The sequence below is a fragment of the Puntigrus tetrazona genome, chromosome 19 (genome assembly GCF_018831695.1).
Source record: "Puntigrus tetrazona isolate hp1 chromosome 19, ASM1883169v1, whole genome shotgun sequence".
NCBI lineage: Eukaryota > Metazoa > Chordata > Actinopteri > Cypriniformes > Cyprinidae > Puntigrus > Puntigrus tetrazona.
In genome coordinates, this window is record NC_056717.1 from 16803796 (window position 1) to 16831753 (window position 27958).

Genomic DNA, 27958 nt, shown 5'->3' on the forward strand with positions numbered 1-27958 from the left:
CGACACGTGCAGTCGTTAATAAAGATTAATAAATTCACCAAGGTCATAAGATAGTGTATACTACTCAAAATATTATGCCAGGTTTCATTTGGCTGAATTGTACGCGTGCACGAAACGCCCCCTTTTTCTGAGCACGCAGCCAAAGCGAGTCTAAATTCAGCACCACGTTCAGGAGATCCATCATCTGATCTACAGCATCAGCGGAGAGCACATCTGTCTTCGGTCTCTTCCATCAACTCTGGAGATCGATTATGTGATCTACGTTGCGATTTCATATTGTAAATTAATATGAATTAGTTTTCGAGACGCGAAACAGGCACAAGCGAAGTTTTAAGAAGGATGAGTCGCGTTTGAACCTTCAGAATCCGACTTTTTTTAAAAGAACTTTGGAGGGTTTTTTGAGAATGGAGAACTTGACGGTGTTCAACGATACTCTGGAAACTTGGACTGACCGCAGCGTCGAATACAAGGCGATCAGCGTCCTTGTAGTTTTCCTCATATGCGCTCTCGGGATAATTGGAAACGTGATGGTCATCCTGGTGGTCCTCACCACCAAACATATGCGGACCCCGACCAACGGCTATCTGGTCAGTTTGGCTGTCGCGGACCTGATGGTGTTGATCGCAGCCGGTCTGCCGAGCATAGCGGACAGTTTGTTCGGTTCGTGGATTTTTGGGCACGCGGGGTGCTTGTGCATCACATACTTCCAGTATCTAGGAATCAACGCATCCTCGTGCTCCATAACAGCGTTCACTATAGAGAGATACATCGCTATATGCCACCCGATCAAAGCGCAGTTTTTATGCACCCTCTCGCGCGCGAAGAAAATAATTTTCGGAGTTTGGGTTTTCACGTCGCTTTACTGCGTAATGTGGTTTTACCTGTCCGATATCCAACAGGTGCTCTACAAAGATGTGACTATAATAACGTGCGCTTACAAAGTGTCCAGAAACCTTTACTTACCCATATATTTTTTCGACTTTGGCATCTTTTTTGTTCTGCCACTCACTCTTGCTACTGTCCTGTACGGCCTTATTGCGAGAATCCTGTTTCTTAATCCTCTTCCGTCGGACCCCAAAGAAGACAAGAACGGGCACGAGAACTTCTCTAAAGCCCAGAAGAACAAGATAAGGAACTCCAGCCGCTGCTCCAGCACGACCGCGGCGTCCAGAAGACAGGTAGACCGACAAAACCTTCAGAATTAAAACAACAACATATGCTCTAGTCGATAGTCTTGAAAAGAAAATTTACTGCTTTTGAAATAAATGAAATAAACTGATTAAATCCAGCAAAAAAAATCTGCTCTATATACATTTTAAATCGTTTTTCAAGTCCTTTTTCAGGTTGGATGAAATGATAATGAGGTAAATCATTTATCTATCCATCCAGATAGATAGAAAGATCTCCGTTTTTAGAGATAGATAGATAGATAGATAGATAGATAGATAGATAGATAGATAGATAGATCGTTCTGTTTAGATAGATAGATCGTTCTGTTTAGATAGATAGATAGATAGATAGATAGATAGATAGATAGATAGATAGATAGATAGATTGAAGTCAGTCTAGATAGATGTCAGTCTAGATAGATAGATAGATAGATAGATAGATGTCAGGATAGATAGATAGATAGACAGACAGACAGACAGATAGATAGATAGATAGATAGATAGATAGATAGATAGATAGATAGATAGATAGATCGGTCTGTTTAGATAGATAGATAGATAGATTGATAGATAGATAGAAGTCAGTCTAGATAGATAAATAGATGTCAGTCTAGATAGATAGATAGATAGATAGATAGATAGATGTCAGGATAGATAGATAGATAGATAGATAGATAGATAGATAGATAGATAGACAGACAGACAGATAGATAGACAGATAGATAGACAGATGTCAGTCTAGATAGATGATAAATAGATAAATAGATAGATAGATAGATAGATAGATAGATAGATAGATAGATGTCAGTCTAGATAGATGATAGATAGATAGATAAATAGATAGATAGATAGATAGATAGATGATAGATAGATAGATAGATAGATAGATTGATTGATGTCAGTCTAGATAGATAGATAGATAGATAGATAGATAGATAGATAGATAGATAGATAGATAGACAGATAGATAGATAGACAGATAGATAGATGTCAGTCTAGATAGATGATAGATAGATAGATGATAGATAGATAGATAGATAGATAGATAGATAGATAGATAGATAGATAGATAGATTGATGTCAGTCTAGATAAATAGATAGATAGATAGATAGATAGATAGATAGATAGATAGATAGATAGATAGATAGATAGATAGATGTCAGGATAGATAGATAGATAGATAGATAGATAGATAGATAGATAGATAGATAGACAGATAGGTAGATAGATAGATGTCAGTCTAGATAGATGATAGATAGATAGATGTCTAGATAGATAGATAGATAGATAGATAGATAGATAGATAGATAGATGTCTAGATAGACAGATAGATAGATAGATGTCAGTCTAGATAAATAGATAGATAGATAGATAGATAGATGTCAGTCTAGATAAATAGATAGATAGATAGATAGATAGATAGATAGACAGATAGATAGATAGATAGATAGATAGATAGATAGATAGATAGATAGATAAATAGATGTCAGTCTAGATAAATAGATAGATAGATTGATGTCAGTCTAGATAAATAGATAGATAGATAGATAGATAGATAGATAGATAGATAGATAGATAGATAGATGCCAATCTAGATAGATAGATAGATAGACAGTTTATAGAGATAGATGGATGTCAAGAACACGTTTCTAACACTATTACTGTGATTACTGTGAAAGGTTACAAAAATGCTGGCAGTGGTAGTTGTTCTGTTTGCTGTACTCTGGATGCCGTACCGTACTCTGGTGGTGGTGAACTCCTTCCTGCACGAGGCCTACCTGGACACCTGGTTTCTGCTCTTCTGCCGCACATGTGTCTACCTCAACAGCGCCATCAACCCTCTTATCTACAACGCCATGTCTCAGAAGTTCCGCGCCGCCTTCCGAAGGCTCTGCCGCTGCGGCCGAAACGCCCAGGCCAACAAGGCAGCCTATAGTGTGGCACTAACCTACAGTGTTGCCAAGGAAACGTCAACGGTGGAAAGCACAGGGCATTTTTCAACCGAGATAGACGATTTGACACCGACAGAGGAGCTGTTTCCTGATAAGAAGCTTCTGTATCCAGAGGACTGTGACTTTAGGAAGGAGACTTTCAGCCAGGCCTGATAAACTCACTACAGCTACACACACCATAAATCTCAGAATACCAGATATCTGACGTAACAATACATACTCAACTGCAGGGACAGCACTTTGAAAGTTTCACTTTATCTTGATTTAAAAGAAAAGCATGCTCAATACAGTCGAATTTATCTTCCTGTCTCGTTCACTTGCCAAAAAGAACGTGAAATCAAACCACTTAATTAAAATCGCAGTACACTGCATATGTAATGCGGGGTAAACTGAAGTACATATTGATCTAAAAATATCTTTAGGGATTGCCCTTGTGATTAATGTGTGGCCTTTTCCCCCTGCAGACCCCTGGGGGGAAAATGCTGAAACTGCTTTATTCTGCAGTTGCAGTCGTTTCAGGAATGTTCAATAAGAGTAAACTTAGTTTACATCCCACTGTATAGAAATATATATATTTATATAATACAAAATGCTTTCAAACTGCATAGCATTTTTTTGATATGTGAAGATCATTGGCATTCTGATATCCCACTGAAGAAAAATTTGATTTGAAGTTTAATGAGCTGCTTTTTTATGTTAAGGTAATGCAAATAAGCAAATGAACGAAGAAGCAAATGTATGAACAAAAGATGAAATGGGTATAACATTTTTACATCGACGGCATTGATGTAAATTATTTTTAGGCGAGTCATTCTTAAAGCTCAATGTGCCATTATCTCCACCAGCTGGACAGGGTTGCCAGGTGTGCGAAACAAAACCACCCTAATTGCTAATCAATTACCTCCAAACTGGTCCAATTTTACGTTTTTTCCAAGCCTGTTTTTCAGTATTGTCAGATTTTTTCAGTAAATCACGTCCTGGGGGAGGTGGGATCACGCTGCAAAAATTTTAACCCCCGATTTTCGCTCGCTGGCAGGTTTTGCGAAATCACAAACAAAATGCTGGAAATCTGACTGAAAATAAATCAGCGGTAACCTACAACTAATGAGACGGCGACATACATGGTAGCAGGACGTTCAGGTACGAGTTATAGACCACAATACCAGCAAGCTCTGTCGATTTGGACCCAAGAAATTGTGAAATATGCACTTTGTTAGTAACATTTTCAGTCGTGCACATAACAGCAACCGAAAGCTGTGCGAAAACTACAGTGATCCGATGACTTTGAAAATGGTGCAGTGTGGACACGTCATAAAAAACAGTAAAAGTAGCCCGATTCTGTGGGAAATTCAGACTTGGCAACACTGCATAATACTCGTTTCCTCACACGTTGTTGCCAAACACCCCCTTGATTGCCATTGGTCATATAAAATAAACAATCTCGCCCCAAACTCATGCTATTGGCTGATAAAAGCATGCAGATAAAACCTTCAGAGAAATGGCCGAAAAACCCCAAAACAAAACACCACTGTGTGTACTCTGCCTTACTTATGTTTAACAACTACTTAGCATAAAGAACATTTATTGAGCTTAAACTGAAGATTATTAACATTACTAAGTAAATGAATGTTTGAAAAAATGTCTAAAAATACTCCTCATCCGATGAATGAATCCTTTGTTCATTCTCTTGTATCATAAATGGGTAGACAGCATACGATTGTATTGGTGAACTTCATGCTAGTCGATAAGCTAAGATGGTTTGTACATGGTTAAATGTCTTGTTTTCTTCATCTCTGTCGCAACTGACCGTGCATTCAATTATTCTGCATTAATATGTCGTGTTTTAGGTTTTGAATATAATATCTTAGTGTTCTTGATGTAAAAAAAAAAAAAAAAAAGGTCTGTTCCGTTTTGATAGCTAGTCAGGTTTGCTGTCCGGGTGTCAAAAAATAGGCTATTTTAGTGAATTAAATAACTCAGTTTAAATAGGTTCTTACGAAGATACAGTCACACGAATGGGTTTGAATCTACACGCCGAGATGGTGTTCTGAAGTGTTGATGCTTATCATTTTAAAGCTCTTTTCCGCTCGAAACAAATGTATAAATTGTTCAGTATGTTTAATTGTGCTGTAATTACTGTCTCAGTTTGGTGAATGCTTGCCATTAACGTTGATACGCCTGATGCTGAATCACTCAGTCAAACGCATCCATATTATAACTATTGATATTTTGCATTTGTGTTATTATCCAGGGGTTAATTAATGCCGTTACATCTACATCTATTTTAAAACATATTTCTGAATAAAATAAATGTACCGGTTCACGAAAGACTCATTATGTTCAATTCATTATAACTCATTGTCTTACAACAGCGGAGGTTTCTGAAAATCTTCCGATTTACATGAATTTAGCGAACAGTACTAAATAACGCTCTGTGTAATGCTGCACTGATGTCTAATTGGGCTACTTAAATGTAATTATTCTCTGTCTAGCACATTTCTACTGCCGCACGAAGTTAACTTTCAGAAATCGCTATACTGCCAAGTACCGGCATTCACGCGAAACACTCAGCAATTCAACATTGTGGCAAACGGATGAAAGGACGAAAAAAAACAAAAACAAACGGTATTTAAAAGACTGACCACTGTCTTCCTATACTGGCGAGATCAGCGGAAAAAGCACATCAAATATTAAATATAATTAATTTAGTGCAATGTCACCTTGACACAAGGTGGCAAATGACATACGACGTTGTGCTATCCGTCCTTCATTCTGTATCTTGGGAAAAAACACAACCAGTGCATTATCAGATTACATTCTGGTGAATACCCTAGAGACGTTCATCTGTTTAAGTGGATTTAAAAAGGGACCGTCTGCAATATAGGCCTGGGTAGGGTTTTGGTCAATTCAAACTGAAAAAAGAAAACGGTGCTCTCATACCTGAAACTATTGTGGTTTGTATTGTTTTTCAAACTATATCATACAAAAAGCCGTATTTGATAGGACCGACAAGTAAATTAAAAGAGGGGAATTTAATATGCGAATTTAAATGATTATTAAATAAATATTAAATATTGAGCCTAAGCTATTCTGCTTGTTGCAGATCTTTTGGAAACTTAGCTTTTTGTTCATGCTAAAGGTCAAGGCTATTTTACCTCCTGCGAGCGATACATTTTCTATTGGTCCCTTTAATTAGCTATATATATATATAATAATATTATATCCCCCGTCAGGTTTAAAATTTGTGTCGTTGCGTAATGATAGTAATGGACCAATCATCATTTAAACTTCGAGAAGTTGAAGTAAATTCATTGTCAGATTATTCAACTCCGCTGAATAAAATAAGACAAAATGACTTTAGCCTAATTACAAAGCATTACGGTGTTTATGCAACCGTGACTGCAACACAGATATCACGCATGCCGTCCATTTGATGTCTGGACTTCACCTAAACTGAAATCCAGTGGCAATTAAAATTGAAATGTAGACTGCAAACACAAAAATTTAATCCTACAAAAAAAAAAAAGCATCATAAGGGCTTTTAAAAAACCGAAGAAAACTGGAAAGCTCTGAAGTTAAACTGTTAGGCTGTCTTCAGTTAGAACAGAAAGAAAACAGAGACGTGACCATCCAAAAATATGAAAGTTATTTATAAGTAACAGTACCAGTTACATAATAATAATAAAGTCGGCTTGGTGGAAACATTGGACTTTAAACATGTAATTTAAAAAAAAAAGTGGAAGTGAAAATAAAGCATTTTGTTGCTTTTAAAAGGGGACATTTAAGCTTTCTGTACACCAACCGATGTGACAGGACAGATCCCTGTATCCCTGTGCACAAAAGAAGACATTTTATTGAGCAACACAATCACTCTCAGCATTCCCCAAAAAAATAGGGTCCCATAATGATGAGCCACTCTGACGTCATCTCGCTTCCTCTCCACTTTCATTTGTCATTTGTGATTCAATGAAAAAAGAACTGTAGTAGATAACTAGCTCATGCTGTGCATTCCAACGCAAAATCTAGGACAAAAGAAATCCACACACGCTCCAATAAAGCATATATAAGCCTCAAAAAATCTGAAAATTACACTCATTAAAGACTAGCTCTAAATATAAACCTACAACCAGCAATTGTGCAAATTGCTCACTATAGTCTCTCTAACGGCTTTCAAGCTTGTTGAAAGAGCCATAATTTGAAACGTTCAGTTTGATATGATTATCACTGTGCTGTAACCTATCTGCCCTAGACACACACCTTCTGCCACTGTGTGCTGTGTTCATTAGAACAGAGACAGCCTCATTTTGTCATATCCCTTCACTTGGTGACTTGCAAGTTGTTTCACAAACCCTATCAATTTTTTTATTTTTTTTTTATTTTAACAATTCAATATAAGAGATAAAATAAAAAATAAGATAATAAAAATTAATAAATAAAATACAATAGTAAAAAAAAAAAAAAAAAAACATATGCATAGGGACATTAATGCCGGACTACGTCCAACAAGGTGCTATTAAAACATTAAATAATTTTATCAGACAGAAAACTGTGCCAAAGCCCTCAGCTTTGTTCAATGTCATTGTTCCCCTTTTCTCCCCAGATGCAATTATTCACAAAAGATGGATGTGATCAGTTGCAGGGAAAAAAAGGACTGTAATTATTAACTTGGCTTTGGTGTCACCTCTAAAACCTGTGATGAAGTAGCATTCTCTCTTTTTACCACAGAACAAGACCTTATTTTATTACACAGCATTTTCAGTCTGAAATTAATAGGCCAGAAAATAAGTTGTTCTTGAGATTAATACATCCATTACATCTCCTTTTCATACCCCATTTATCCCTGCTTCTTTCTTTTCATCTTTCTCATCAAGTCACGGTTTTTCCCTCGCTCTTTTCTGAAAGCATCTCACATCTAAAATAACTTTATTGTGACACGCAGTTCTATAACCCAGAGCTAATCAGTACAAAACAACATTATTTATTAGACGAGAAAGACCACCAAATAACTCAGAGGCCTACTGGACTAGAAGATTCTTGGATATGATTGCTTGGATTTCTGAGTAAATTGGTCATAAAATATCAAGACAAGCACGGTCTGCTTAAATAAGCACTTCTAAAAACACTCAGAAATTTCCACAAGAAGAATTGCTTAATATAAAGCATGGCTCAAACAAAAGATCTCAGAACACTTAGGCTGTGACTTGGCTTTAGTCAAATTTTTATATTTGCACAATGTATTCTTGATCATTTCAAGAGCGTTGTTTAAGACTGCGTTGTGATCCTTGAAACAAAAATTCAAGCAAATGCAAAAGGGCTCGCATACTTTTTCCTTCGCAGTATGATCAAAGATTTTTTGATCGTGGTTATCGAAGATACATTTGAAGAATAATACAGTAAGGTATTATTGACAATATTACAGACAGTAATATTAAGAAGAACCGTTATTAATAACGGAACACCAATAACCGTGCACCAAATCAGCATATTAGAATGATTTCTGGGGGGATCACGTGACACTGACTGGAATAGTGTGCTTTGCCTAAAAGAAATAAATTAGATTACAAAGCACGGTGTTCTTTTAAAATGAACCTATTTTTAAACATCGGCAGGCTGTACGACGTTAATGCTGTTTTGTCACGCCAATGCGAGTGAAATATGGAATTTAATCATATTCAGAAGTCTTTACAGCTGCTCTGGTGTTTATAGCGAGTCCCTGAAGCTGACAACGCCATAAAGCATATTGTCTACCAAGGTTATTATTTTATTAACATCTCCAGCACCTCCCTTTGAAACTTCACATTCAGAGTGAAACCATGCAGCCATTCCACATGCAAATAACCTGTTTCGAAACCGATACACACAGACATGTAGCAAAACACGAGTCCAAGGGTAACCGATGCATCCCAGAAATCCCCAAAATGCCATATCGACCGGCCCTCAGGCCATGTCGGACACTTGTGCAGTTTAACGGTTAATTTTTATAGATGCTTCGGTATAAATACGTTATCAATATTTCTGTTGGTGTTGTTACTGACGCACTTCGCCACGCGCCACTCTGCAGACGAGCGTTTACTCCTTCAGGACTGTTCGGTAATAATAAATGAATGGAAAAAAGCGTATACTACAGGTGCCGAATTCAAAGAGGAAAAACAACAGCACACGAGCTGGGTTTATAAATATATCAACACCTGAGAGAGCTCGCTCGCTTATTAAAAAAAAAAAAATCAGTTCGCGCCAATCGCGGTCGCGCAGCGCGCGCAGTTGCTTTTTCGCAAGACAGCGACCTCCAAAATGGGTTCCGGAGAATAATTTAAGCAAATGTTGTAGCCCGTTTCCTTTGCTTCCAGCGGCTGCTTTTCTGTTTTCCAATGTCTTGTGACGTCAATGTCTACTTCTGGACGGCCGTGGTTGCTTTGTTCGTGGTAGGAAGGACTGGAAACGGTAAAGAGAATAAGGCTGCGTTCTTATGAAACATCCTATTTATCTTTCTCGTGAGGTTCATGAGATGGCACTTGAGAAGATAGCGAGATTTCTCTACCACAGAAAGAATCTTTTGAATCACGCCAGTGCGCCTTGAAAAGACTAAAAGAACACAAATACACTAAAGCACTTTCCATTTCTCTGAGATTTTGCAGTCCCAGTATAATTTTAGTTTTTCCAACAACCGTACAAGCTGTCAAATGCTATTGTTTTACCAAGAAATTGGGAAATTTGAAATCTTAAATATAGAAAACTGATCACATTTTGTTAAAGTTGAACATGAACAGCTATTCGAAGCCCTTTAGATGTTCATAATATGACATTTCTTAGTGAACCAGTATATTATTCTGTAAGAATAGAAAGATCAGCAATTGATTTTAATTATCAAGACTTGACTGGATTGTAAAAATTGACATTTCATATCAGAATGAAGCTAAACTACTGCTTAAACGGCTGCATGATATAAATGAATGCTCATATTTACAGAAAATTTGGAATTTATTAATCGGTTATAAACGATTGCGTTTGCAAACAGCCTACACTGATGTAAAAACGTCACCCGATGATGACCTTCCACGTACGCCGCAGTCAGAAAGCGACGTCTCCACGAGCGTTAGAAGAACTCACAGATCATTCTCTCAGCTGTCCGGTGATTCTGGTGCAGATAATGAATCCAAACATCACAGGCTAATTTAATCACAAACACATGATTTAATCTGAGGCCTGAACAAATAAGGTTCACCCCACAAAACAAAACAGCTGAGACAGATCTATCTCCCAGGCACATCTCTATGGATCCTGACAAATTATATCTGAAAGGGCAGTAACACAGGGTGAAAAACAAGCATGCGATAGCCTGAACAGACATAAAGGAAATTAATTGCAAAACTCAAGAAAAGCACAACAGACTATAAGAATATGTTGCTTGGTTGTTCTGTTTACTGCTTTAGAAACGGTGATGTTTGATTAATGTTAAAATGTTTCTACATATTTATTCAGCCTTTCATTTGATATGTTTATCTATATATGCTATTTATCAAATTAAAGTGTGTGTATATATATATATATATATATAAATATGCATGCAACCTCATATAATGCTTAATACTGTATACATACAAATAAAACGCTGATTAAATATATACCACATACAAATAAATGAAATGGATATATAGCCCATTTTTCTGTAATGCGTCACACCTGCCTGTCCAATTTTGATGCCATCTCATGGCATTTGGTATCTGTTGGTTTTGACTGCTGACTCATGTCTGGTGAAATAATTGCTTTGTCAAAAAGGGTCGCAGGTTTGTTCTGATGGGGTCACGGTCTGGGAGGAACACAACAGGGGTGAAATGTAAATACTTTCAGTCTCCTGCACTGATTGTGGTCAAAGTGTTAACAAAAAAAACATTAAGAGTGAAAAACAGACAGGGTCTTACAGATGCTTATTTATTTCATGTATCAGTTTTACATTGTAATGGAATGCAATGTGACATTCATGCTATAGATCGTGTCTCTGGAGGAACATGTGAACATGTTTCGAGCTTAATGTTTTATATATAAAGACAAATACTAACACACAGATACATTAGAGAAATTCATACCAACGTGGTCTTGAAATGTTGCCGTCATGTACTGGATAAGTCGAATGTTCGCCAGTGACCTTAAACGGCCTCGGGTCAACCTTTGAGCAGAAGGGTCAACTCATCCAGCAGAAATATTGGAGAATCTTAATTGTTCACTTTGAGCACAAACAGGTTGTTTGCAGTAAGGACGAACAGTCTTTCGTTAGTGGCCCTGAAGCCAAGTACGGGGTCATTGGTGTCCAGGTTGGCTACCTGTTGTTTGGCAACCTGCCCGACCTGCCGACCCTGCTTCCGGTTGAAGAGCACCGTGTCCACCGGCGAGGGTTGGCGGTAAATGAACACGCGCCTGAGACACTCGCAAAGAGCAGCGTAGGAGAAGTTGGGTGCACAGGTTGCAAACTTTTTATCGCGTTTTGAAGCCTGAACATAACCTGAAAAGAAATAAGAATGACTTTCTGTCCAAGAAGAACTGTCTCAACGCCTAAAGACCCATTCACGCCAAACAAGATTAACTATAAAGAAAATGACATTAGCATATAATCTGTTTATTCCAAGCACACGTGCATCTGCCTCTTTCAATTCTCGAACTGGTGTGGAATCTGCTATTTTTTAATATTTAGAATGATTTTCAGAACTATATCTGTATAGTTATCGCTGCTTGGTGTCCACACTAATGTGTTTTCATTTGAAAATGCATATTTTTGGAATTCTGTCCATGATGATGCAGCAAGTAAAATTGAGCTTTTTGAAAAACGCTCTTTAAAGTGAAAACGCTGTTGAAATGTGGACTCATTTTTAGTCACGTGATGCATAATGTACCAATAGATAGGCACGTTTATACCGGTATTGTGCCCGTTATGTACTATTACCTTTCACGCTATTGTTAAAGATTTTTCATTTGTCATATTACAGTCTTGCAAAGATGACAAAAAATTCACTCGAAATTGCGGCAAAACAACGTGAATTATGAGATATTTTCGTAAATGAAATCTTGCCGGAAGAATTCATTAAAAATGTATTTTGTCTGTTCCGTCTGTATCAAACTTTTATGCGGGTTTTACAGACTAATGTTTTCTGATGTTGTAGTACAGAGGAGAAACATTTGGAAAAATCATAAATTTTCATTCATATTTTTAACTGGAAACGCAAACATGCTTTATTAAAGCCCTTTCAGCTCCGTGCGCTTTCTCTCTCTCTCCATCGCCGGCTGAGAACCGCAGATGACACGGTTATTTTAACAACAGAAACACAGTGAGCAGAAAAATTACAGATAACTTCCACTAAAAACACAGCAGAAAAAAAAAAACAATGCTGCAAATACAGTCATTTGTTTCACTATCAGCCTGAGTGTGACTAGCTAACCAGATGTGACAAGACCTTTCTAACATTAAGCATTATTAAGCTAATCTGTAGGCTAAGAACATATTAGAAAATATATATTTAAGAAAATTGTTGTTAGATGGCTAGCATGGAATGAAAATTTTGAAACGGTTATCTGTCTTTTCTTTTCAAGATGAGAACGTTTTGAATATTGTAGCTACACTGTTTTAGTAGGCTAGATACTGCTGATTTTTATGTAGATTATTAAAATAATAGTAAAAGTTTCAATATTTTTTGTCACATCTTTTAATCTAAATTTTGGCTAGACCTTCGCTTTGCAGAAAATATAGAACTTTTATTAATTGCTGGTGATATATCCTAAATAAATATTTTATTTGTATGCTTTTCTAATACCTGTGTCAAGTACTTCTTTATGTGTCACGGTAGAGCAGACGCTTATTATAGAATTTGAACATGGTAATGGATTAAAACATAAATTACAGGCTGGATGCACCAAATCTTTTTTTTTAACAAAGTAGATCAGATTATATACTGTATATTGTCTATAGCCTATAAAACAGCTTTGTAAAAATAAGGATTCTCCAAATTGGATTTTTTTAGCAAGCCATTAAATGACTTGAGACGGCTCAGACTTCAGACTTGACTCTAAGTTAAAGACTTGTGAACATCTCTGGTAAAACCACCATGAGAGGGAAATGTAGGAGCTTAACATTTCACATTATTCACATACAGCTGGCCTTACCGAGAGCGTTAAATGTTGAAATGTGCTCCCATACGTCGCTGTCCTGGTTGGGACGGGGCTGCCAGAGCAGAGCGTCAACGTCGTGCCGTAAGCAGAAAGCGGGCGTCTCAGAGGGGTCGATGTGAACAGAGAAAAGGAACTGGTGGCTTCCAAGGCTCACCTAAAGTACAAGAAAGGGCATGCAAATAATTTTAAATGATCAGTTATATAAATATTGACCATATTATACACCATATTATCCTTTTAAAAATGTAAATGCATATATACCCATATACATATATACACACACACATACCACATAGATAGATAGATAGATAGATCTTAAAGAGGCAATCACACAGATAATCTATTTCTATCTCTCTACATACATACATACATGCATACGGAACTAGATTCTCTATGCGATTGCCTCTTTAAGATTTCACATCGTATCTTCTCAGTAGAAATGGAGATGAATGGACATTGAATTCTTTTGAGTCTGTTTTTTCATTGTACTGTCTGCCTATTATGCCATCATTCTAGCAGAATACGAAATGAGAAAGGAAAAGATCTCTATGCATATTCTCATAAAAGAGCCAATTATGAGGCGCCCATCTGAAACGACAGCAGGATTGAAACGTCAAGAGTAAACAACAGCAATGCAAGACGGTGGCAGCTGTAAGTCAACCACCATTATCGTCACAGACGTGATGTAAAACGTCTCTTACTTTTTATGAATCACGACCGTTTTCATGTTGTACTGAAAATAAGTGTTATGACTTCTCAGTGACGTCTTTGCACCTCTGCGCTTTACACTTAGCCTAAAATCCATTTGGCAGGAGCTGGCTGCCAACACCTCCTTAAAAATGCCATTTTCGAAAATCTCATCTTGCTCCGCTCACTGCTAACTGCATATTAAATTCAAAGTAGTGTGCGGCAGTCGTTATTCACAACTGGTGGCAGCTTCGCATGCTTAAATGCATCTTAAAATGACCACCGCTGTCATTTAGACATAAACCACGCTAAATTACCTTCATAAACCTGTCTTTAAGAATTGGTTTGATTGCTTGATTTCTCAAAAATATGTATCAATTTAGAAAATAAGCGATGCTACATTACAGTAAACAGGTGGATGTCAAAACTGTTGGACATATCCTGCATAAACAGGAAACTGTGACGGTAATGTATATACTCCCTATGGCTATCAAAGATTAATCACATACAAAATAAAAGTTTTTGTTTGCATAAATATACACCGAACACACACATATATTATGTATACATAATTGCACAGACATACAGTAAAACTGCAACTTTAACGGCCGTTTTTTTTTTTCTTTTCAGTATTTAGATTTTTTGCATCCTCAGGTTAATCGCGATTAATCATTAATCATCAGAATTAATTTTTAAGTCAAAAAAAAGAATGCACTGAATTTAATTGTCTGTTTTAAATAAATGCTGTTCTTTTAATAACAATAATTAAAAACAATTAAAATAAAATAAATTATGTTTTTTAACACTGATTAAATATGGTTGTCCTCACAGACATAAAAATTGATTCACAAAATTTTCACATTGAGAAGATAGTCCATATATAGTTAGACTGGAGTATTTCGTTAATGAATTGTAACAATATTTAGTCAGCATTTCTCTGTTTTTGGATAAATAGGTCTTAAAGCACAATGCTGCTGCTTACCTATTTGAACAACCTCTGCAAAAAGAAATTGCGCACAAAGTCAACTTTTCTAGACTGTAATTATGAGGAGATTTTGTAAGGTGTCTTTGTATTGGTTATGAGAGCGAATGTGACTGACCTCATTGATGTGCACGCTTATGGCATCAACAGCAGCACGCAAAGAGAACAGGAGGACCGATAATGAAACACATCTTAAAATAAAGGCCCTTTAAACCTTTGTTTCATTATGTTCAGAGTCACACAACTGTTTGGTCTCTCAGAGAGAGGTCGAAATGTTTATGGCTCTCCACAAATGGGCACCTGGCTGTGCCAGAACTGCTTCACAAGAACATAGTCTTATGTTTAATACTTGAACACGGCAGTAGTAAAGACATCAACGATACGTTTTTTTATGCTGGCCTGAAGTTCAGATTTTTACTTGGCGTGCCAATATTTTCACTGAACAGAAAAAAAAGCCAGCTGGAAAACCTTGGTGTTAAAATTAGTTCAGCACACACACACCTCACCCCGAAAATCATCACAGTTGTTATTGTAATATTATTTAGATATTATACGTTTTTATAGTTGTTATGTAATTGAAGTTAGTTATTTTTTATTTTTATTTAATTTTAGTTAATCATTTTATATAAGTATATCATTTTAATTTAGTTTAATTTAGTAAATTTAGTTTTTAAAACAAATATTTTTAGTGATTTTTGTACTATTAAGAATATGGTATACATGTTTAAAAAAATTCCCTGAGCTCTATAAATTTAAAGGACAGCTAAAGGGTTAATCCTTTATTTAATCACGCCACCTGCTACAAAGATGCAATGCATTGCTACAGATCCTATGGCAAAAAAAAAATTACAATAAGCATCCATCAAACACATCTCCAGCATCATACTGTCTATATTTAAAAGAAAAGCACTTTGCTCGTCTTAAATTGTGGTGAGGAGCTCTTGAGATACACATCATTCACATATACAGTAAATGTCAACCGTCTCCTTCACTTGTTGCGGCGGTGGCTTGAAAGACGAGTGTGTCTCTCAAAGGAGAGGTGCCACTCTACAGGAACAAAAAATGAAAATACAAGTTCTTTCAGGTCTGTTCCTGCATCCAGCTGAGGGACACAAACACGCAATCTGAAATCTCTGAAGAGGTCGACATGGGAAAGCCTCTCAGAAACAGGAGAGAGGCGGCTTTACAATCTGTGAGCGAGTGCACTCAGAAAAAGGTCAGTGCGTTTCACTGCATCAATCTAAGTGATTTAGAAGTGAGAGGAAGACAGGAAATGATGGGGGTGATTCTACATCTGAAAGCCTTTACAAGGGCTGCATGTATAGACAAAATTGAAAAGCAAATAAAAAGCCATAAGATGATAATGATTGATTATTTATTATTATTGTTGTTACTACTACTACTACTAATAAATGCAGAATAAAATGTCTTGAATTAAAGTTTCTGCCAAATGAACGTAAATAGTTACAAATGATTGCCCTGTGTACTTTAAGTGTTAAGCGGACTTCCAACCATTTATTATCTTTGCTTTATCAGAAATATTATGAAACATTTTATATTATATTACATATACATATAAATATACACATACACACACATACATACATATATATATATATATATATATAAACATACATACCTGTTTATACACACACACACACACATATATATATATACATATATATATATATATATATATACACACATACATATATATATATATATATATATACATATACATATATGTATGTGTATATATATATATATATATATATATATATATATATATATATATATATATATATATATATATATATATATATATATATATATATAATAAAATATTGTGAGATAAGAAATGCTGAAATATTATTCGACATAGAATTTATTAGTCAATGGCTTTTTGGCTACGGAGGCCATTTTTCAGAAGCTACAACTGATGCATGATGGCATTAGATTTATGTTTGGTTTCACTGGGTATTAAAGGGATAGTTGTATAAAACAATAATGTAATTATGTACAATAGTTCATTTTGGACCATAGGCTTATAGGTTTCTCATTTTAATTCATGTAATTAACTAACTATCCTAATTAACTACTATATTTTACGTATTAAAAACTAAAGAACTTCTGTCTTTCATAATCGATGAAGTCTTCATATACTCAGATGCATTTAGGCTTAATTCGAATAGGTACAGTATACACTAAATGAATATAGAGAAATGACTTGTTCAGCACAGCTGCACTTATAATAAAAGCCACTATTTGGGGACTTTATCCCTTGCAATTAAATGCTGAGATCTCCGGCATGAAAGAACTGTTAAAATCAATCATAATATCGTTGACTTCACCTTCAGGCGCTTCACGTTTAGGTGATTGATCCTTTGATTGCTTGTAAAAGACACGAGATTGTTGTCGAACCATCAGGTGCAAGAATGTTACTCGCAGCCCGAGACGCCAGAAGAGAAAAATCAATATTGTGCTTCTGCACTCACTCTCTTACAGCACGGCTTATTTCAAGGCGCATTACATCTCAACATAACAGCACGGATCCTGAGCCTCTTATGGGAACTTAAACATGATAACGGCCCAAAGCTATTTAAACGCTCATCTGAAAGCAATTATATTTTTAAAGTGATTGTTCACCCGAAAACAAAAAAATCGGGAATGTTGGAGGAGATTGACCGGAAGTAAAGAAATCGTTGAATGAAGACATTGTTTTTTGTCAGATATCATGTTCTCGGGTAGAGAAGAGTCAGCCGACTCGTCTTATAGGTGATACGCTTGGTACTAATAATAAATCAATAATAAATGAACAGATCTACCAACCTACTAGATATTTAAAGCTCAAATTAGGCTTAATAACGTAATATGTTCATTATACTAAATTAATTTGGTTTAATCACGCTGTACTATACTTTTCAAATTAAAATCGAAACATTAAATGCTACTTTTTAATTTTACTGTTATTTTTTTAAAAGCAGTCACAGCAGCTCATCTGTGGTCTGGCCAATAATTTCACACTTAAATAATGATATTGTGAAATATACCTGACCCACAGCCTATTGTATTGCTATGGCCTTACCACATGGGTGGGCTTCAGAGTGGCACCATCAAAGCGCATCAGCGTAGAGCTGTCCTCTGGAAACATGTCACAGTCCTCCAGTTCCTGGGCGTTGCAGGGAGGCTTGTCCTTCTCTGGGTTTGGATTCTATTAAGACAAAAAAAACCTTTTTCCAATGTGTGTTTTTGCTACATTTTAAGACTATGATAATCAAAACAGAATGTGAAATGCATTATTTAGTATGTGAAAATTATGTGTGTAAATTTTAACTAAACCGTGTTTTTTAAATCCCTCTAAAGTTAGTGAAAGAAACTCACCAGGTCTTCAGCAGTGAGATACGAGAGTCTCTGTTGAAGCTGTGACTTTTGTTCATCGCTCATTAGGTATTCTCCCCTCCGGTCTCCCAGAACCACCTCAGACCACAGCGGCCCTTCACTTCTCTTCTGTAGACTGACCTCCAAACTGCACAAACAAAAACGGTCAATAATAATTCTAAAAACCTGACCGAACACAATTTTCATAGTGTATCACAAGGTTATAATGTTAACCCTTTAAGCTCTGTGCACAAGTACTACTAAGGATGGACATTTCCAATCCATCCGATTGCATTTGATAAAAACAATTCCTTTTATATATTCCATTATACTGTACATGCCTCATAATGAGGACAGCTTTGGGTTCCCATACAAATGCAAATGACGGTTACATTGACTGCAAAAAAACAACAGACAGGATCCATAAACGCACGCATAAACACTCAAATCCGAACTAAGACAGCGTCCGGCTCACACACTCAAGAGCCCAAGAGGGGCCATCAGGGGCCTCTTATCGAAATCAAGGATCTGGAAACGCAGACGAGAGGACGGAGAACAATGCAGAGGGAGGGCTTGTTTGAGTCTCAGGAGGAGGTGGCAAGTGACGAGACGTGAGGTGACGCTTATTAAAAAGAGGAATGGGCAGCGGATGAAGGGAAGGATGTGGAAATTCAAATCAGAACAACTAATGCACTAAACACGTTTCCGAGAAATGACTACTTCGTAAAACCGACACGTGCGATGAACGCGTACAGAGGCACAGTGGCAACTCGCACCTCTCATGAACATACAACACTGTGGGCGGTTGTTCTCCATATGCGTTGCCTCGGTTCAGCGCTTGCCAGAATCCTCTTGTGCATGTACACAATATATTTAGTCTTTGCCAAAACATAATGCCGAACAACAACAGTTCTTAAGCTTTATGTACATTCAGGAAACTGTTAAACACACTGTTGAACTTTCAAGAAAATGCTGTCATTATTTACTCACCTTCATCTTGTTCCAAAACTGCACAACGTTTTCTTCAGTAAAACACAAAATTTCCCGTCTGCTCCTTTCCGTTTAGAGACCAAACCTCATGCATTTGGCAACAATGAGCTTTTAAAAATGTATTTTTATTTAAACCAAATAAAGTCAACCGATGTTTGTCTCAGCAGCTTTGTGAATAAGGAAGAGAAAACTCTTGGCTAAAAGATTTTAGTGTTATTTAGGAGAACTCTTAGTTGTAAGACAAAATGTTTGGTGAATACGGGCCATGGATAATAAAAATTAAGTATTTTATCCAGTCAAGTCAGTAGTTCAGACTTCATGAGAAATTTTTTTTGTGGTTTTTAAAAACTGTAAAACTTTATTTTTATGTGTGCTAAAAAAAATGATATTTTTTATGTAGCACCGTAAATGATTTGCAAGGGAAAAATAGAATTTCCTACAGAATTAACTACAAATTATTAGTTACCTTGAAACAAAGGAAAACAAATTACTACAAAACTAACCAATAAAACAAGATCATTATGTAAAGTAAAAAAGGACACAAATGAATAGATTCTGCACTGAAAGTCTTAATGCATGGCCACAGTGTCTATGTTTTTTTATGGATTAAGTGGGGCATCTTAAAAATGTCCTGTATCAGCATTTTTACTACATCGTGGATATGACTGCAACAAATTTATTTTGATCTATTCTTTTTTTCATTTTGGCGTACTTTCTGTACACCAAATATAAATGACTCTTTACTCCAGACATTGTGCAAAACATCTCCTTTTTTGTAAACTACAAATAAAGTCACAAAGGTTTGGAACAAGTTTAGGGTGAGTAAATTATGACGTTACGGAACATCGTAATTGATGGAATTTCAGGGTAAATTCACAAGGTTCAATTCTAATTTGAACTCTATACTGTTGTAATTTTAACTTCCATCTTTTCACCTCTTATCATCTTTAATGGTCCAGGTGCTGGCCTCGGGATCTACAGGAGCGAACAGCTGCCCATCCAGCAGCGGCGCATGATCTCCTACTCCAACGCGTAGGCAGTCCACAGTGAGCTTGAAGCGGATGTCATCTTTGGTGGTGCCTTCAGGTAACCGCACATTCACAGTCACATCCTCTTCTGTTTGCTGCCAGAAGTAGATGGGATCTGTGAGCAAAACAATGGTGAAACATGATTCAAAGCAGATGTTTATGAACAAATGCATTGTGAAATTAGAAAGGCTTGCACATGATTTGTTTGCTTGATTAACGGGTATGAATCCTTACAGGTATGTCCTAAAGGACCCTCTAAACGATAAAATAGTAACGGTAACATTACAAGACGTTCGGAAACATCACTGAACCATCTGTGTAATACAAAGTATGATGAGTTCTGAGAGTTGTAGGTCAAGGTCACAGTATTGTACAGCACAAATAACCTGTTTAAATGTGAGGGCTAAAATCTGTAAATTTTTATAGAAGCCATGTTAAGCACATTAGTGGAGAAAAAGCTTTATGTGCTATTGAGTTTCAGCCGTGCAGTGACTACATACTTTATCAAACTGGTACCGTATCTGTAAGGTTATAAGTTCAAATCCCAAACATGGACTTTGCAATAATTAGTATGCCATTATGCAAGGCAATAAACCTCAGATTTCTCTAGGAGGAACAGTTTGGATAGGCAGTACATTGACAAATTAGTGATTAGACACGCTTAATGACACCTCAAGCAATCAGAGTCGATTTGATTTTCGGCTTTCCCAGAGATACAGCTGCAAGCAGAAATTAAGATGGTCAAACTGTAACCCATTGTGGGTAAAGATATATAGATTTGTTTGTCTACAGCACCTCCGGTGGTGGTTTTAGGAATGACTTGGTATTAATTTACAGCTATTTATAAGATTTTAACCAAGTTTTGGCTATATATAAATACACACACATACATACATACATATACATATACATATATACATATATACACATATATATATATATATATATATATCTCAGATATATATCAGTATATTAGAATTATTTCTGAAGATCTCCTGAAAAGCTTTGAATCACTAGAAGTAATTAGTATTATAATAATATATTAAAAACACAAAACAGTGAATTTAAACTGTAACAATATTTTACAATATTAATGTTTTCAATGTGGTCCCATAAAAATATGTATTTCTTTTTTAAAGAGAAATGTCCACTAAGTGGCGGTAAAACACAGGTTTAATACATAAACCCTGGCACTTTTATTATTACATTGACATAGTGGTAGTTCAGAATTTAAATATCATGTTGGAAATATGCCCTCGACCTACACTACAGTGTTAACAAATGCAAATATGATATAAAAATATATTTGTTGTTACACAGATCAGAACTGATTTGTCAAACTGTAGTTCCATGAGACTTGAACCAGTGTTCCTCGCCTCTCAAGTACATCTCTGTGCTCCGTGATCTACCAAACAAACCATAGATATGAAGCTGGACATGTGCGACGCTAACGTTCTCTATTAAGATGTGGTTTATTCAGCGCAGCATTTAACTGATTTTTATTAGCAGACATGACTGTGTACATTTTCTATTGATCACACCGTCATCCAGATAATGCAGTCGAGTGCACTTAGCATTTTAAAGAGCTGATTCAGGTGTCTGGATCACAGTGATGAAGTGATGCTGCACAGTCTGAGTAAAGACTGCTAGAGCACGATTGTCTAACTGCAACATAGGGAAGAGCATGAAGCAGATAGTATCCGGCGCAGGTTTTTAGCCATGTTTCCCCATTTAACCTACAAATCGGGTGACACGGTGATAACATACAACACCATAAGCAAGCTCAAATTCATTCAACGTGAAAACATAAAAGTTTGCGGCAGTTGATCTCTTAACTCAAAACTAAGGTAAAAAGAGAGGCGGATGAGGAAATAAAGGATCTGAGACATTCAGAGAGGTCGGAGTCTCACCCACTCAGTCTTAGCTGTGCTGGCAAAACCTTATTAGTAAAATTGGAGCAATTTTCTCAAGCCATAAAGCTGCTTTAGAGTGCAACACTCATTATCTTCTTTTGTTGCAGGTCTAGTCAACTTGCAGCCCAACCGGAATCTTGCTGAGCAAAACAGGATAATGAAGAGAAGAGCAATGATGTTACGTGACACTGCTAAATCACTCTGACTCTGTACATCATGGAAAACAGGATTCGGCTCTTTTTGAGATACAGTCATTTGATATACTACGTAGACATGATCGTAACTTCCTCCTAAGTCCACCAATGGACAATAAGCGGCAAAAATATGTTAATATGTTAAAATCATATTTATGGTTGTGATGTCACAGCCACGCGCACATGAGCACGTTCATGTTAACATTTCTGTATTCAGTAACTTCTTTCGCGCTTATGATCGATAATGTAATCACACGCATCACTAGATCTGCAAAGAAGTATTAATAGAAGTAAAATAGACTTAAATTCTTAAGGAACAGAAATGGTGAAAAGATATAAAAATTTTATTATAATAGAAGATGAACATGAATAAGTGAGCATAAATATAAAATATTCTAAAATATGGTTTGTTTGTTTGTTTGTTTATTGTTTAAGATCACAACCACAGGTACATTAAATATGTTTGCCTATGTTTTGATAATCACATGACCAGTAAAGAGTTTATTTAATCACAATAAACTTTATGTACAAAATAAAAATCTAAGAATTGTTTTTAATTGTAAGCATTAAAGAGAGGGCAAAATATAAAGAAATATTTAAAAAAAATCATGCCCATTTAAGGGTGCAAAAAATTAATGAATTAATAACAAATTAAATACTTCAGGAAAAAATGAGTCAAATATGGCCAATTTTCAAGAATAATTCACTTACAAAATAAATGGTCATAGAAAATGAACCATTTTTAGTGCAAAAAATACATAAAAAAAAAAACTTCAGAGAACAATGAAATGTAGCCAATTTACAGGAATAATTCGGTCTAATATTAATATTAGAAAAGTAAATTATTAGAATATGAGTGCCAAAATCTTAAATTGTATTGATTCTGAATGGCTTAGAAAGACTTGTAATTCTCACATCATTGATTGATTAACCCTTTCATAACAGTGTTCACAGTAAGATTTGGTTTCTTCATGCACCCTTAAATCGACGCACCATCAACAGAATATCAATGTCTGGTGTGCCTATGCCCATTAATAGTCTTTTGTGGCTAAGCAAGGTCGACCTCTCTTTCTGAAACAAGCTAATGCACCTCCATTTTATCCACCTACCAATGGAGTCTCTCAGTACTCTCAGCCTCTTAAAATGGGAGAGAGAAAAAGGAAGAGGATGAGCCGGGAACACTCCTTTATTTCTCAGGGGAAAAAAAAGCTCAAAAAGGATGCATAGGACACAAATGGCCTTTATAAAAGTTCCCTTTCTCACAGGTTCTCATATGACTAATACAGGTGTTACAGAAAAAAACAGGAAATGAGATAAAAGGATAATGAGTTTAAGTATAAATCATTTCCTGTCGATGTTAAAAGCTTATTAGCTGGAGATTTCAAATATTGAGTGTTTTAGCTTTGCCAGAGAGGAAGTACACGAACATGTCACTTCAAAAAAGTGGGAAAAATAAGGAAATAAACAAATACTGGACTTTAAGGACTCTTCTATTTTGAGGCAATTAGCACTTTCTAAAGAAAATGTCAAACGCTAATGAAAATGGGGCACTAGTTAAATCAATATGCCAGACCAGTTCCATCATAGACTACATAAATGCACCGCTTCTAACAGAAATATAGGATAACAAGACATACATGCTATTAATTCATCACAGAAAAGAAACTAAATGTATTTTGTACCAATGTTTCAATCAGCTGAGCTGATTTTTACAAAAACAAACAAACCTACTTTACGTAACCTTCCTTGCCAAAACTGAAAAAAAAAAAAAAAAAAACAACTGCTGACCACGGCTGTGCAAGAAGCACATGGTCCTCTCCAGTCCTCATCAGAGTCTATTCGAGGAATTCTGTTTGAATGATTCGTTCTGATGTTTCTATGGATACCGCTAGCCTGTGAAACACTGTATGAAAGTGCGCTTCTTCAAGACCGCAGCACTTGAGAGTTTCCACGCTGACTGGTCACTGCTTCGAATGCCTTTTCTTGCAGGCTTTCAGAATTCAGTGGTGAAATTTTACTTTCGAGATGAATGTTTGGGACTGGTTCAAATCACACAACATAAAATCTGAAGTTTTGTCTAGCTTGAATGATATACGTTTACGCCGATACGATATTCAGTTTTTCCGTCCGTTTCTTCTCACCTGAGTTCTCCACCTCCATATCTTCAGCGAGTGGTTCTTCAAGTGGAAGTCCATCGATCTCAGTAAAAGCGAAGGGTTTTTCCGAGGCTACTACAATTCCTTTACCCTGAGGCTCCACCGGCGTAGTGTGGGACAGACTTGCCCTTCATCGTCCTCCTCTTCCTCACACCATACTTCCTGTCCTCATCTGCAGGAAAAAAAATACTTTTTTTCAGCATTCTGCAGTAAACTACTTTGGTTTACCCATGCAGACAAATGACTAACTCGCTCTCACCCTGCCCTGCAGAGTTGTCCACAGTGATCCACTCCAGTGAGATTGAGAAACCGCTGCCTTTGGTGTCAGACGGATCTTTTTGGACTCTCAGAAGCAGCACTTCAATAGTATGGACATGAGAGCGCACGTGAGCCAGGCTGTGAACGATGATGAACGGCTCTCCGAGACGCTCGCTGAACATCGGCTGAGAGTGAAATAAATCAGTATACATGCAAAATAGGTAGTGCTTTTCATGCCTGCTTTCTGGAGAAATACAATGCGTTTTCCAAAATGATGTGTGAAAATAGTAGACGCCTTAGGCCAACAATTATAGAGTATAATAAGACTTGATTAGCCAAAAAGTTGGTTAATTTTGCCCCTACCTCCCATTTAATGTGAGAACTCTCTCCTCTCTTGCTGGTGCGCAAAAGGGTCAATTTTCCGGTTCCGTCAGAGAGCGCAGCCCAAGTAGCGGAGGTCAGGCTCAGAGAAGCACACAACTGCTCCCCCTCAAAGGAACCCGAGTCTGATTCGAAACAGAACATCTCACGAGGTTTGCCCAAAGCGGTGTCCTGGAAAAACATCAGATGGACACCCGTCAACTATTCAGTCTCATCTACTCATCAGAAAAAAACGGGACTAAAAAGGACCTTTTTTTTGTAGGCATGATTAAATTGCCGGGAATGAACGACAACTTTCTTGTTACCAGTTCAGACGCAGGTTAGATAATGCAAGTCAATAAAAGAAAGCAACATATCCAAAGTTAACAAATAACAAATGAGACATCAGCAGAAGAAACAATTTAGAAATGAAATTTAATTAGTGCCACACAAGCCTGCGTGTTTCTGAACTTCAAAGCCAGCAATCTGAAAAGGATTACAATGAACTTAATAATCATCAATTACACTCTTTATAAAGGTAGCAATTTTTCCAAAGAATTGGGTAGCAGTCTGCCTTTGGTTGCCATGGAGCTCCATGCACACATTATCAGTGATCAGTCTCAGTTTTCACTTCTTTCCCAGAAGTAAAATGCCCCCTGTCTAGTACCTTTGAGAGAACACAAACAGTCCCCAAGGAGAGATAATTGCAGTATGTTAACTGTAATTATAACGCAACAGGCAGATTTTATAACAAGTAATTTCTTAACCCAGCATGTTGAGAAAAAATGACATCAAATCATCAGCATTAAAGTTAAACTAGCTCAGAACAAATATCCTGTAGAGTCGCTGCGTTTCATCTTACTGAAATTTCCTCTTATGCATTTATTTGATTCCTTTTAGAATGTACTGCAATGCATCCGAAAAAAACAAAAAAAAAACAGCTGAAATTAAGAAAATTTGCATTTTGTTTTGCATACTGAAGTTGGGATGCATTGACATCTAAAAAAAATATACTATTTTGTCTAAACACAGAGTAATATAGAAAATTTTGTCTTAATAAATTAAAAATATTTTTTATGTAGGTAATCTAAAATATTATTCTTATCAAATTTTACACTAATCATTTTTAATTTGGAAATGTGTTTCATCATTAAAAATAAGGTTAAAGCTATGGTTGCTCGCTTGACTATTTGGCCTTTTATGCAACAGAAACTTCCACACGTGTGGTACATACGCCAAAAATAAAATAAAACATTATATGCAAGTAACCAATATTAGCAAATTAAGCATTAAGGCAGTACTGTGGACAATGTGAATTGTGTTCTATCATTTATAACGTGACTGCGCTTTTAATAAAACAAATTATTAAAACAATAATCATTTTATTTATTCTTTTGATACTGTTAGGATCGATGTTTGATAAAAATCTCAAAAGATCTAAAAGAAAATGCCTATATTGACACTGCTAGAAACCGTTAATGCCCTCTGCTGGTTGAGGAAAAACTAAACGCTGTATATCCTGGTCCAAAACTTTCTTTCACGTAGGACAGTGGTAGACAATTTTTTTTTTTTACTTGAATGATCCACCCATTTCCCATCACAACATTCATCTTCATACTGGCTAAAATGTTTCATTTTGTATTCCGTAATTATGTTTGTATTCAGACATTTTAATTAACAAAAACTGAGTGTGCGGATATATTAAATTAACAAAACACGATACGCTTTGACAAAATATAAATAAAACATCAGTTAAATTTTTTTTCAATTAATACACTGCGAATACAATTATATCACATAATTTAAATAACCCTGTGCCCTCTCAAAGCACCTTTTTTCTCTCTCTGACGTTTTAATTAAATTTAGCACTAGGAACGCATGTGGAGTAGTGGTCCAAATGTTTATGGAATAGAAAAAAAGTGCTCTAGGGTGGAAATATAAGTTCTAAATATATGGCCCTTTTAACCAGTAATTTCATAAACAGGATTAACAGACTCACCAGTGTGACTGTTAGATTGAGAACCCGGCCCTTGGTGTCCACAAAGTAGACACTGTCTTCACACCAGGGGTCGATATGGAGGTAGTTGTACATACCAAATGCTTTCACGTGATCCAGAGTGTACTGACTGTCTTTCAGTTTAACCTCAGCCACAGCTGAAAGAATACACGTACATTACTAACTGGGCAAATGACTTGAAGAAGACGTCCAAAACCACAGATGATGTGATGTTCTGTGGCCAAAAGACAGCTTTAGGCTAACGTTAAAATTATAAATAAAATGCACACATTTGGGATTTCATGAGTAGCAATGCACATGTTGTAAAACTGCATTGTTAAGACTGTTACAGTGGCAGTGTACTTAATAGTGTAGTTCACAACAGATATTTGATTTTTACGCTACGGATTAAATAAACGCGTGCATAATACATATATTCAGACAATAACAGGTGAAATTGTTTTTTTTTTCTCACCTACATCCAGTTCTACATTGTAAGTAGGAATAGAGTCCAGTGAGAGCCTGTAACTTTCAAAACTGGGATCTAGCAGCTCTCTGTTCACCTTCAACGAGCAGTTCGGTAAAGCCATATTACATTAAAATTATATTTCAAAGAGGCAGTAATCAGTTTGAGGACTACAATAAAACCGAAATTTAACGTTTCTAGTAACAGGAAATAAGCTTTAACTGTAATGCACGCGTTTCCTACGTGTCGACCCGGACTAGTTTTCAAACGGAC

The 27958-nt window shown here is 36.3% G+C and overlaps 2 protein-coding genes across 2 annotated transcripts; one reads left to right on the forward strand and one right to left on the reverse strand.

The window, feature by feature from the left end:
• The first annotated feature begins 155 nt into the window (after positions 1–155).
• Positions 156–5428, forward strand: trhrb (thyrotropin-releasing hormone receptor b). Its single transcript, XM_043217213.1, has 2 exons — positions 156–1178; positions 2850–5428. Exons 1-2 carry the CDS (start codon positions 405–407, stop codon positions 3273–3275), a joined length of 1200 nt encoding a protein of 399 aa, XP_043073148.1. The 5' UTR covers positions 156–404; the 3' UTR covers positions 3276–5428.
• Positions 5429–11030: 5602 nt separating this feature from the next.
• Positions 11031–27952, reverse strand: nudcd1 (NudC domain containing 1). Its single transcript, XM_043218519.1, is given in 11 exon segments — positions 11031–11619; positions 13272–13431; positions 18032–18157; positions 18328–18472; positions 20250–20457; positions 24591–24709; positions 24711–24777; positions 24865–25048; positions 25227–25415; positions 27223–27377; positions 27695–27952. Coding segments are annotated over 11 exon segments (1755 nt in total). The 5' UTR covers positions 27810–27952; the 3' UTR covers positions 11031–11332.
• Positions 27953–27958: the final 6 nt, after the last annotated feature.